This window comes from Acanthaster planci, linkage group LG04 (assembly GCF_054643075.1).
Source record: "Acanthaster planci isolate LZ-2023a linkage group LG04, COTS_SCS, whole genome shotgun sequence".
NCBI lineage: Eukaryota > Metazoa > Echinodermata > Asteroidea > Valvatida > Acanthasteridae > Acanthaster > Acanthaster planci.
In genome coordinates, this window is record NC_141780.1 from 3,743,223 (window position 1) to 3,756,522 (window position 13,300).

A 13,300-nucleotide genomic window follows, 5' to 3' on the forward strand; every position below is an offset into this window, starting at 1 on the left:
AATTGCTGTCGCCGTGCTCTGAATAGCATCAGCAGCGATCAAGTGTTTCCAAACCGATCAGTAGTACTCTCTCATGCGTCTCTTTAAGTCGATATGGAAACCCAATTTTACACAGTGTGGCAATGGAGTGGTTGAAATAGTTAAGTTGTGCAGGCTGATTACTTGCCGATCGAGTGCGTTTTGGCATTATTGGCTTGTGCGCAACTTGGTGCTTCTCGTTCCGACTGCATGGTTTCAGTGCAGCTTTACACCGTGTGGGCGAGAGTGGTCTAGTTGCTTATACAGGGTCACACTCACAGAACCGGATAGCACGGTGGTTCCTGTCTGGACGAAGAATTAATTAGCTGGAAGCCAGAATTCCGAGCAAGAGCAATTTTATTCTTGAAAGACAACAGACTACACGCAGATCGGCCAATGAGTCCATCATGCAAGATTCTAAACCTACATTCTTACACATGCAATTATAGGGCCTATGCCAAATAAACCGTTATCATTAAGGTATCGTTCTGTATGGAATGTGATGTGTGAAATAAGTGCTTAATTTCATCGTTGAACACTGTCAAGCTCAACTCCCAATTTCGATTTCAAAAGCCAACAACGGATTTCATCGAATGTCCATTTCTGTAGCATTCCAAATCGTCCTCAGAAGTCCTCATTGCGTTAACTTCGTCTCGATTGATTTTGTATTATAACTGTACCATGTTTGGCAATTTGTAAGACATACATGTATTGATGTTAAAATAGTTGGAAAACCGGTAAACCAGTAAAACTCCTGAGACAAACATGACAACAACCGGTCGTCCATGACCCTTGCACCACAACATATTTACGTTGAACAAAAGTTTGAAAGTTTAAAACAAAAAATCTAAGCAAGTAACATTCAGCCTGCATGTAATTTCTTTTCAATAAATTGGATTTCCAATTCATACTGCCACTAATTTTGAATGTCTATTCGCACCAAATCTAAATTTACATTCACAAATGTAAAGTTAGTTCCCTGGCAGGGTCACTTTATTCACACTAAGTTGAAATTCATACTCACAACAATTTCTATTCTTCCTTTAGAAAAAAGTAGCCAAATTATGCCTTTAATAATGCAGCTCTTTGGGATACGTAGCAGGTAGCTAAGGGGTACACAGCATGCAGAATAACGGCTCAGAGAACTGAAAAGCCAAGTTTGAACGCTGATAGAGTCAAAATCGTGACGGGCAGATGTTTACTTGGCGCAAAATTGGATCATAAAAACAAATACGAGATGGTGAAAACAAACAGCAAAAGCAGTGAATACCGCGTTACATAGTACTCAAAATAGATATTATTTGATTAGTGTACTCCGAGCGTAATTTTGTAAATTCAATCAAAACGGGACAAAAAAATCAGAGTGGCAACGGTTCAGCAAAACTCCGGCCACGCTACAGTTTTGAAATCAAGTTGGCCACACTGTATACAAGTTTTGCGCACTACATTACTGCGCGCACGAATTGTACGAGAGCTTAGGTACCGGCGTATCAATAATATGTGGGGACGCAGCGATACTTAACCTCGAATCCTGGGAATCTGATCCCGGAATCACTCTTGAAGTCCATAATGACCACGTTATCAAAAGACACCAGCAATTGGCGCTGTAGAAAGTTGCCACAATATCTGCGAGTAAAAAAATGCACTAGAGTCAACATGGAGGACGGGTAGCTGAGAATCTCGGGCGTACTGGGGTGTTAAACAATTTTAATGCCATAATCCTGACGACCATTATCAGTGTCACCATCGTACGCTCCATCGGCGTCAACACCACAACCACGAGACCTATGGTGAATGTAATCGTTTCGTTTGAACTTTCTTTATCAATGTTTTCACAACATTCGGCTTATAAAGTAGTAAAGAAACATTCCGCTTTTAAATTAGTAAAGAAACATGCATCAAACATCAACTTGCAAACACCGAAAGACATCTATTCCACATTCGTCTATATTTTAAAGTTTGAATGTTTGAATGTGCCAGGAGACATTAAGACCACGTAAGTCTAGAACCTTGAAGTCTGCAGAAATAACTGGTATTAAACTTACACGTCTGGATAAGTTTCTGATTCCAGCACTCCCATAAATATGGACAGAGTGTCGTACCAACAGTTACCGGCTTCCAGCCGGAAGTTCTTAAATCTCAGCTCAACGAGTGATTTTTCGGAGCACTTGAAAAACAAACGAAATTTGTAATTACTGTAGTCTCTCATTAAAATGCTTAATGAAGTACCCTTTTGCACACTGTGTGGTAGAACGTATCGTACTAGTAATGGTTGACGAGGAGTTAACCGGGTCCAACTGTATTTTTTATTCTTATTTTGTATTAATTTTGTATGTGCGCTTAGCCTACTAGCTACTTCTGCAAGAGGGCGTACATAATGCACATAATGGTGGTGTATCTTTCGAGGGAAATCAAAATGTCAAAATACGCAACCCATGAACCACAGGTCTCCATCTCAGCACATTTTTCACGAAAACAAACCTTTCTGACATTCGAAACGCATCGTGGGGCTGGGCAATAAACAAATAATGCATTTTGGGCAAAAGCTACACTTTTTTGTCATCCACTAGCTCCTCAGCTCGTTGTGCAATAAAAATGTCTTAAGAATTTTTCCTGACAGTGCCACGAAGTAATACGCAATAGTCTTCTTGTACCTCAATAACATAGGTGCAATGAGCATTATTTGGATATCGCCGTGGGAACCCGGGAGAAGTGATGGTACCCGACCGCCTCGTGTGAATCTGGCTGCAGTCTGGGCACACAAGAAACAAACACATCACTGCAATATGACAGGGCTGCGTAGCACAGTTATAGGAATGCTGACAAAAGATATAATTATACAATCAGTGCTCTGAACACTGGTTGTAGAATTTTATTTTTGTCAACATCATTGACGCGATGTTTGTTCGGTTAAAGAGACCAAAGGCACATTCTCACATCATATTATTATCAATGGGTACGAAACAGTCCCCTGGGTGGCAAAATTCTTAATAGGCAATTTACTAATACCGGGGCAGTACCGGTAGATTGTCAGACGTGAATATGATGAAATAAAAACGGTACCCTATTAGGGGGCTTATCAAACTAGAAGAGTCTTTGAATCTTTGTAATTAGCAGTAACTCTTTAATAATACCACTAACTGACATTTTATGTTTGAAATAGGCATACATTTGCTTGCACTTTTTGTGGCCGGGGAGGGTAGGAGGACACACTTTTGTCTCTCACACCCTGTCTTTTATGATCACTCTCTATCGGCTCTGAACACGGATTTCAAGCGAGTGAAGGCCATTGAAAGTCTCCATGCACTACCGTTACGTACACCTCAAGCAACGTGTACCTGTTGGCTTTTCGAAGGTCTCGCAGTATGGACCCGAGAAGGTTGGTAAGCAGTCGCAGGTGCAGTGCTTGTTTGGTACTCCACCTCGGCGACATCGTTTCCACACGTTCTCTGGTGAGGAGCATTCTGTCGAAAACAAAAACTGGCACTCAGATTGCTGCCGTCAAAGAGACCTGTAACATTCCACGAAGAACGTATACTGGGGAAGCGGCTAACAAATTTTTGAACAAGTTTAATTCCCAGCTTTACACAATATGGAAGCATTATAGGACACTCACTATAGGTACATACCAAAGAGATTGTAGGCGGCGTTGATGGAATACGCGTCAAGACGGGTCAGTTCAGACTGCCTACCCATTTTGAGCCTGTCTCTTGCGTTGTAAGGGAATATGGTCTCCGAAACGCCGTCACGAGAATAGGCCTACATAAATGGCAAATCGAAGGATGCTGGTAATGTGTACCAATCCACTTGTACTGCTGCCAATGCTCTAAAACTTCAGCATTCAAACCAATTTACGGTGACGGAATTCGGCCAAAATGTCCAAAATTAGCGATGCATAGAAGAAGTCATGGAGATACAGAACACACGGGTTTTTTTATTAGGTTGCTACATTCAGGGCGGACAAATTGAGCGGTCGCCTGACAAACCGCTGTGTTCACTTCTCCAAAATACCGAGACTGCGCGCTCTGACCAATCGGGGCTCTCATTGGGTATGACGTCATGGTCTGGCTGCTACTTGTGTGAGCATGAAATATCGCGCAAAATTACCACTTTCTCTTACTGCCTTACGGTACCGCACGTGTGTATAAAAGAGCCTTTATATCCCATAAAGTTGTTGGGAACATAAAAATTAATGCGGCTATTTCAGATGCAAGGATATATCCCACAATTACCCTCCCTGTCCACTGAGGTACCCACTCATAGCTCCTGACTCGAGAGAGGCAAGGTACCATATCCACCTTGAGCAGAAGCACCCCCTCATCGGTTGAAATGAGCTATGTTGGTTGGTAGTGTTCATTTTGCTGGTAGCGACGTGCCCGTAACGAGGGCATTTCATAATAGTCGTGAAGTGCAGTTCCGACCAAAGGAGCAGTCATTGCTAGGAAAATTGTGCCCTCTCTAGGTGCAGTTTGGGGCTCATAAAGTGATTTGCCCAAGGTCTCGAGTCGGAATGCCAAGCTTAATTCAAACCCCGACCACCGCGACATGGGAAAATGGTAATTTCACTTACCAATGCAGCGTAATGCATGACGGAATGGCTGTCGTAAGGCGCTACGATGGGCCATTGTCGCTTCTCAAAATTTTTTTCAAAGCCAGGACGAATGTTGCTCCGTATCACAAAGATGTGGTTATCTCGGTCACTTCTCGTGTGCTCATGGAATCGGCCGAGGGCATGTCCGATCTCATGAAGCATAACCCCGATCTACATTTGGGATATAAAATGTCATGACGCCCAATTTTGTCTTTATTACAAAATGTCAGATTTACTCCTAATTCCCTTTTTTAGACAAACTGTATTAGGTTAAAAAGGCATTTTAGAATTTTCGTAAGTACGCTGTTTTATACACCAGCTGTTAAAATTTCTTCATCGAAGAAATCCAATACACTCCAACTTGGGCTTGATCTTTCCACACGCTTTAAGAGACTGTAGCTTTTAAAAATGAAGACAAAAAATATAAAGGGGTGGATTTTTTTTTATACCGGGGAGATCCTTCGTTCAAAGGCTTTCCCATCGTCCACTGTTGTGGCACCGATAATTTCGTCGGAACAGGCCTTGGTGACATTTTTATATCATCACACGCCAAACAAGCTTACAAAATCATACAGGGATGGAACTACCTGTATATAAAAAGGAAAACGTAAACGATGCCTTCATACCACTTCGCATGCATATTTTTGAAGGTTGATGAAACCACCACAGTTCACACCGACGCAGCCAAGTGTTGCGTAGCATCTACGGAAAGGCGCAAAGTACACAAAAGACAGTTCAATCTGATTCTACTAGCGTCCCGAAAACAACGTTTTTCTGAGATGCCTTGTCGATATAATTAAAGTAATTGGAAAGCGATTAACAACCGCCCTGGATGTAGCAGCTAAGTGCTTCAACACAGCTCATCGTCGTTATGAGTACAAACATGAAGGGGGATCACTTTTAGACATACATGCATTTGGTTTCATTCAAATGTTAATACTGAAAACTGGTTTCTTGTCGATGATCATTTTTTACCCAGCTCCTCTTTGTCGGACCGTTAATGGCTGGATCGTACCCACGTATGATCCATCATGTGCTTCCACAAATTGTATGCCTGTCTTCTCCTTGTATTTCTTGATAGCTTTCTCGAATAAGAGCTTTGTGTGTGAACCTGGTGAGAGTAATAAAGATATACATACATCTCGCAATAGTTGTAAAAAAATATATAACTAAGTTGGAGTAAGGCAGGAGCGGAACAGAACACGAAACGAAAATTATGGGAGCATTTTGGGACGTTTCGTAGCGGCGAACAGACCGGTTCACTGAAGGGTGCACCCGGCACGCAAAAAGGTCCAAAAGATGTCCGCCGAGTTCATTAATAAAAGATATAGACTCAAAATATTCTATATTAGAGAGTCCAGAGAGCTGTGAAATTGAGGAATTGGAGACATATGGCACTGAAACTCTGGCCTGGACTTTGGGCTTCCAATTCTGAGCAATTTGGGTGCAATTGGGTCCGAAAGTGGCACCAATTGGGGGGGTTCAAAATGGCTACTTTTCTGGGCAGGGATATTTTCTTAATTTTGCTTCTGTTGAAAATTTCTCAAACATGCATTGGTCAATTCCCCGAAAACTGAAAGGAAAATGAAAGGGGACATGTCGATCATCATTTTTGTGTGTGTGTGCAGCCTGGACACCTGTGAGAGTTGTGAGTATTTTTTAAATACTTATGAAGTATGGGGATTTATCATTGCTGTCATGGGAATTTATTTGTTGTGGTGCACCCTGAACATTAATGGTCCGCCACTGTATGCGCCGATTTTGAGCTAATGTGCGCAGGCTCAAAGTGACTCAACAATTACGAATAGGTCAATCACGTTGAACTGGTATGTGCGCGGCCATCAAGTATGTCAGAGGTCACCCATTGCAGGTTTCATTCATTTCGTATCATTGCATCTTGTTTCATTTCCTTTCAAAAGTCTCCCCTTGGGAGAGATGTTTCCAACTTACTGACATCAGCCGCGTACTTGTACACCAGAGTACCGTTGGGCCAACCTTTAAAGGCGGTGGCTCCACTGCGTCGTATACGCGTCTTGTTCTCTGCCGTGGCCTCTTGCTTAACCAAGTACTCCTCCTCTTGCTCAAGGGTCATAATCATGTCACCCTCGACGGAGTTGGGAGAGGGTGCAGCTTCCATCCGAGCAGCCCGTGTGTCTTCTCTGGCCTGGGATTCCACCACACTTTCGCTGTATGTACCCTCGAGCACCTATAACGGTCAAAAAAATGAAGTCTTCTACGAATAAATATTTTATTTAAATAGAGGATTGAAAGATACTGATAATATTTTAATTTCTTTTACGTTGACGTTAGCAATACTTAGATTTCAGAAACAAGAGAAATGAATAAAAAAGAATTAAAAGTGAGGTTAATAAAAAATTGTTGTTTTGCTGAGTTTTCATCAACTGGGTTAATATTTATTAAGGCTGTTTGATGTATTTCTAGTGGTGTACTTTTCGATAAAAATGTCAAAATTTGGATATTATCGTAACATAAATTGTATTAAATGCAAAGCAAAGTTTACAGTATACTGTAAATGTGTATCAGGTTAGACGTTAAGTTGAAATCTGTAAAGATTTCCCCTTCTGTCATAGAAAACCATGTGAATTATAATTCACAGTTTATTAATGAAAAAACATTGATTCTGAAACCATAAAGGGACCATGGCACTCTTTATGACCAAGACATTTCACCACAGTGTCTTTATACCTCAGGAATTTAATGGGTAGCAAATAAAATTAAGTTACCAAATGCTTGAAATGCTAACCGATATAATGAACAGAGATTTAAATAATTTTTGAATAAAATATAAATATCACAAACATCTAACGCGAAATTAGCACATTCTCTTAAAAGAAATTTATTTATGGTAAAATTAATGGTAAACGATTACATTAAAAAAACTAAGTTGATAGATGTACTCCATTTTAAACGTGTTAAAAGTACATTAAAATATGTAAGTTGTAAGATCTTTAACAACAGAGGTAGAATGACTTATAGCGCATTGAAGCAACATAGCCCAATTTTGCTGAGCAGATTGATAGCAGTTTGTGAGTGCAACATCCCAGAGCTAGAATTTTTCCCTGGTCTCTTGTAATCCAAAGAACGTGGGGAGAATCCGCCGCACTGAGATAGTCCGTCGTAGTATACAATGACATACAAAACAGTGGGGTCAATGTTAAACATTTTGCCAGTTTCGTTGAATGAATTTAATCTTCAAATCTTCATAAACGAACCAGATTATTTGGTTCAGCATGAAGCCCGGGAAGACGCAGGATGGAACTTTTTTATGGCTTTGCAATTTGGTCCGTACGAATTCCTGAAGGCCAGCTCATACTTACTGCGAAAGCAAACACAAATACGTTGTGACGTCAGATATGTATTCGCGCTGAGAGTTCGCAAAAGTTAGTAATTCTTTAGTAAAAATTAGTTATTCGTGGAAATGAGCTAATTCGTGCAAACGAATTAATGATTTGTGTGGAAAATTATAGTAACTTGTGCAAACGAAATAGTAACTCGTGAGAGCGTATTACTGGTAATCAATCAATCAATCAACATTTATTTCCATATTGCCATAAGTTTGATATCACAAATTTAAAAACGATTAATGAAGAATATTATTAGGAATACACACGTAGAAAGGTAAATAAAAAATAAATCAATCAATCAAGAGGCAATTATGGTGGTATCTCCTAAGCTGGGGGCTTATAAGGAGATGCCTACACAACACAACACAACATATCACATAAACATTATAAAGACGAAGCCAATGTATAGTTGGAGTTTCATTATATGTGAAACAATGTAAAAAAAATTAATTACAGACAACATTAACAAAAACAATTAATCTAATGCCACTGAAATAAGACAAGTAATCGAACAGCAAACGGAACTACTAACAATAAAATTGTATTTAACACAATAATACTACAAAGAACAAGTAAATGAAATATGAACATGTCAATGCAATGAATATAATAATAACAGAAATAGAAACCTTCCGGCAGAGGACGTCGAACTTGCATTCGTCCGACCGATCTCTACAGTGTGTTTGCTGAAAGAGGCCGGATAAGTTTGGTCACAATACATCTGATTTACTGGCGGCCATAGATTGTCGATCTGTAGATTACAAAGACAACATGAGCACAGATGCTGTTTCTTCCCAGTCTCCGCACCTTTCTCTTCAATACCCCCACCCTATCCCTTCATTATAACTCGAGAGTTTGCGAGACACATTCCATTTTGGGAAAGGCTTTTTTAAAAATTCCTTGGCAGCCCTTCATTGTAGACGAGTTTTCCCTTGGGTTGTGTCTTTCCTTATTGTTAAACTTTATAATATTTTGAATTTTTTATTTTAATGTTATTTATTTTACTTGTATGTATAATTATATCTCTGACATTTAGGCCTCTGTCTAATGAAATTATTGTTACTATTATTACTATAGGCTTTCCATGCATTTTAAGATGTTTTTCCTATTCACAATTTCTAATATTCAAAGTCGTCCAGAACGATATTTGTGTGCTATTGGAAAAACGGCCTTTCATGTCAAAGCACCTGGCTGCAACTAAACAAAATATTAATATGGAAAATATTAAGGAATAAAATTTGTCTTCGGTATTGACTACAATGACAACACTCAGATATTAAATTTGTCTTACATAAATTTTTGCAAACTGAAATAGAATAATAAAACATATCTTTGAATTGTGTTGCAAACGAATTTTTTCGAATAACGCAGTTTGGCGTAGACGAAAAAAAATCGAATAGTCAAGATGTCTGCTCATGTTTTGCATTTGATTTTACAACATCTGAAATTGTTTGACACTGACGAGAAATAAGTGCATGTGCACTCAATCGATTCGACGGGACGAATTTGAAAATACAAAAGGTGACGTTTTACATAAAATAGCTGACAAACATGTCATAGAACTACGCATACAAAAAGCCACTCCCAATCAATAAAACGCATTTGCGGCTGTTCCTTTGCATCGTCCCCACGGTCCGCCAAGGCCAGTAACGAACACGAGATGACAAGGCGTTGCCCGGGAATGAGCAGTATAGGCCTACGCGTGATAAGACTGTGTGATGACAATTGTGGGCGACTGCAATAATTATCGTTGAAACGTTAATCCCACCTTTTCTGTGTACTGTTTAGGCTTGTATGGTGGAGTGAACTTACGAAAATGACACGGCTTCTTCTGGAGAATACAAAAAATTGTCAATGTTTATAAATTTGAGATTGGAAAATAAAAACAGAAAAACATCTCTTCAATTGGTACAGTACTTTAGCCATCCCCAACCCTAACCCTAGCCAACCCCAGCCCTAAACCCTAACCCTAGCCAAATTTTCTTTTCAGGTTTGTTAATCCTCACAGTGAGTAATACATGATACCTACGCCCCCATACAATCACACTTTTCTCACCCTTTTAGCAAAATGCCGCAGGCGATCTTCCCCAACTCTCCCAGTGTACAATACAAAGCCGCGGCTTCAACAGAAGCGGAAACTCGGGAATATGTTACACATCCACAATTAATTTAAGGATTGGTTTTCGGCACTGCTCTCCACACAGATTGCCTTCGCCCATTATCCGCTATGAGCGTTGAGAGGCTTGTAAACAATTTTGGTACCTTAAATCGCCAACTGCAAATTATTGGTCTCTTTCAAACAATTAAACAACTCAACAAGGAAAACGTCTCTTGGTATTCAATTTTCTGTCTACATAAATAACTACGCCAGCAGGTCATTTATAAGACGAACAATGGCAATTCAGATTCCTCACAACACCTCGTTTTAATCATACATTTTAGCAACGAATGAAGTCGTGGTAAGTTCACCCGAAAATAGCTATGGGCGGTTTTAATAGTTAGGTCTGCCCCTACTCAATGTTACACTTTCTGATATCATAGCAGCGCATTATTTACAAGAGATCAAACATTTAAGGAGTTTAGAATTACCTCTTTATCGTCATTTTGACACCAATTTTATGAGATACACCGTTCAACCCACGCGCATATTTTTTCAAATGTTACGTTAGTAACAAATACATTCTCTTTGCATTGTGATGCTCAACGAATGCGGCTGGCACACATGTAGCTTTCAACTTCAAGTGACCGTCAATGTAGCAAATACGATGGGGTGCACACAAATTCTTCAAAAATTCCCAGGTAATAAAGTATTTGAAACTTGAATCGTTTAAAAACTTATGTATATTTTGATATTTAGAATTGTAGTCACTGAGCAGATTAGATATTTAGGCGAATAGGTTAAAGTGCTTGTCTGAGATTTTTTGAAATCGTACGTATTTTGGAGTTTTCTTACAGGCCTATAGTAATCCAAAAACCTACAAAACTAAATAACTCATTTTCTTGGTAACTAAATTATTTGAGACAGAAGTTGTTCAGGAATTTTTTTTAGTCACTTACTGAGATTAGATATTTATTGATCTGAAATATATCTGCATTTTGAGACTTAGTTATAAAGTAAACGAAGTAAATGAATGCCTACCTTACTAAATTAACAACTCAGGAATTATTGTCAAACTTGAGGTTTTTTAGGGATTAGTGTTCAGAAATTATGTTAAAGATTTAAATAATTTTTTCCTCCTCAGTAGTCAACCTCTTCCCTGCGTAGTAACAGGGTGGGAGGTGCAACCCCCAAAACGTTACGGAGACGGGGTTTTTCTTAATCTTTCATGACACGAAATGTGGTTTCTGATAGTTCTTAAATCACTACACAGCACCTGCCGCAGGTTACATGTAACATTGTAGTCACAATTTTGCTTGGCATAAACATAATAGACTACAACAACAGGCATCGTGAATGCTTGTCACTGCCTGCTCGAGTTCAGAGAAGACAGAAAGGTGCCTTATACTAAAACTTTAACCTTTTTACTCTTCAAATGGAAATAAGAAATAAAGCCTTACGTTGGACGCTCGTCTATTTTTCTGGCCTGTTTCTCCTTGTCTACTGGAGAATTCGTTGCATTGCACCCGTGTTTTTGAATCTTAGGAAAGTCAATTATTTACCGTATAGTTCACGAACCATAACTCCATTCCCATAACTCGGCTGCATAAGGGCCTAATTCATATCTGTTGGGCGTCGTTCATAGATCGTGAGCAGAGAAATCCAAGGTGCATCCAGGACTTGTGGTTTAGGAGGGGACTTGGATCGAAATTAGCCTCACCCAAATAGACCCCCCCCGCAAATCCAGATAGCCTGAGAAACAAGGCCCCTGACGGTACCGTGATCTACTTTGTGCGGGTTTTACTGGCTGTAGAAGCCAGAGGACAACCCACTGAAGTATTTAAATGCCCTTTGAAAGGAATATGGGCTCTGAAGCCGCAAGAAATGATGCCGAGGCTGCCGAGCAGTCCCAGGAGTCTAAGGTAAAAAAACATTGAAACGCATCGCAGAGTTTTAAGGTTCCCCGGTTGCACCTCAGGGGACTGGTATTTACGGCTATATCGAGGGCCCGTATAGTTTAAAATGTAGGGATATGTTTTGTCGTATGGTCTTCTAAATAGTTTGAAAAGGAAAACCTAAGGGGTGCTACTGGCAGAAAGCTTTGAAAGTTTGCTGTCGGAAACACTAAAATCAATAAATTTTGTGCCTGTTGTTGGAATTCGTCCATTTGTGATTTCGATATACTCACCCCTTGAACACTTGACGTAGCAGCGAATTCATTACGTCTCATCCTATCATTTGCGACCACCACAACAAAACCTGCTAGCATTACCAGGAGTATCGGCTTCATGGCGAAGAGCAACAGATGTGACAACCAGGTATAAGTTTCGTGTCGGTACTCACTGTCGTGTGGAACAGCCCGCAAACATCATATACAACCGCTTATGAAAGCCACTGCTCAGCGGCCGCAGTCGTTTCCCCAAGTCACGTGTGGGTCATTAGTCATGGTTTTAGCCAATCAGTGCTCAAATTGCAACCTGAATTTCATATCATACAATCAACATCCCGCAGACAAACATCCCCCGCTAACCGAGTAAGCTCAGCACCGTTCGCAAAGAATTTCCCACATGCACTGTAAAAAGGCTGGGCAATTTTTGCCCAACATTGAGTACCAGGTGAATCACTTAACTGTTGGGCTAAAAAAAAAAACACTGTGTAAAAAAGTAGTACAAATAACATTTTTTTAACCTCTGTTTGGTAAAATGAGACAAATTTGCGCATATATCAGGAGAGAATTAACGCGGTTGGGTATTTGCCCAACAATTAGGCGATTCACCTGGTACCCAACATTGGGCGAAAAATTGTCCAGCGTTTTTACTGTGTATTCTGTAGTTCCACGGCAGCACCAGTGGTGTGGGCTTTTCATTGGTTCTTGGCGTACTGAAAACGCGTTCGCAATGGTAATGGTACGGGGATCCAGCCTAACCTTTAATTGAAGTTAAAACTGGGCAACCATTCAATGTAAAACCACCGTAAGCTAGGCTGCTACTACACTCACAGGAAGGCTGGATCAGAACTGCAACGAGTTTCGATGACTGATGTAACGTTGACAATGACAGTGACACTGTTCTTCAGTGGGTACTATAGGTTATCCCCCGGAGTGGTGAAGATCACGAGGTGTTTAAAAATCGGAGAAAATCAAGTTTGCGCAGCAAACCTATTTGTTGGAACGTGACTCATGTATGCATGTAGAGAGTATTACGTAGAAACCACCCCCTCCTTAACGGG

At 40.1% G+C, this 13,300-nt stretch overlaps 1 protein-coding gene across 1 annotated transcript; it reads right to left on the reverse strand.

The window, feature by feature from the left end:
- Positions 1-357: 357 nt before the first annotated feature.
- Positions 358-12,578, reverse strand: LOC110974351 (protein SpAN-like). Its single transcript, XM_022225929.2, has 10 exons — positions 12,261-12,578; positions 6,560-6,815; positions 5,585-5,720; positions 5,236-5,311; positions 4,589-4,780; positions 3,648-3,777; positions 3,357-3,482; positions 2,673-2,770; positions 2,064-2,185; positions 358-1,644 (listed from the first exon to the last, which is right to left on the reverse strand). Exons 1-10 carry the CDS (start codon positions 12,360-12,362, stop codon positions 1,509-1,511), a joined length of 1,374 nt encoding a protein of 457 aa, XP_022081621.2. The 5' UTR covers positions 12,363-12,578; the 3' UTR covers positions 358-1,508.
- Positions 12,579-13,300: the final 722 nt, after the last annotated feature.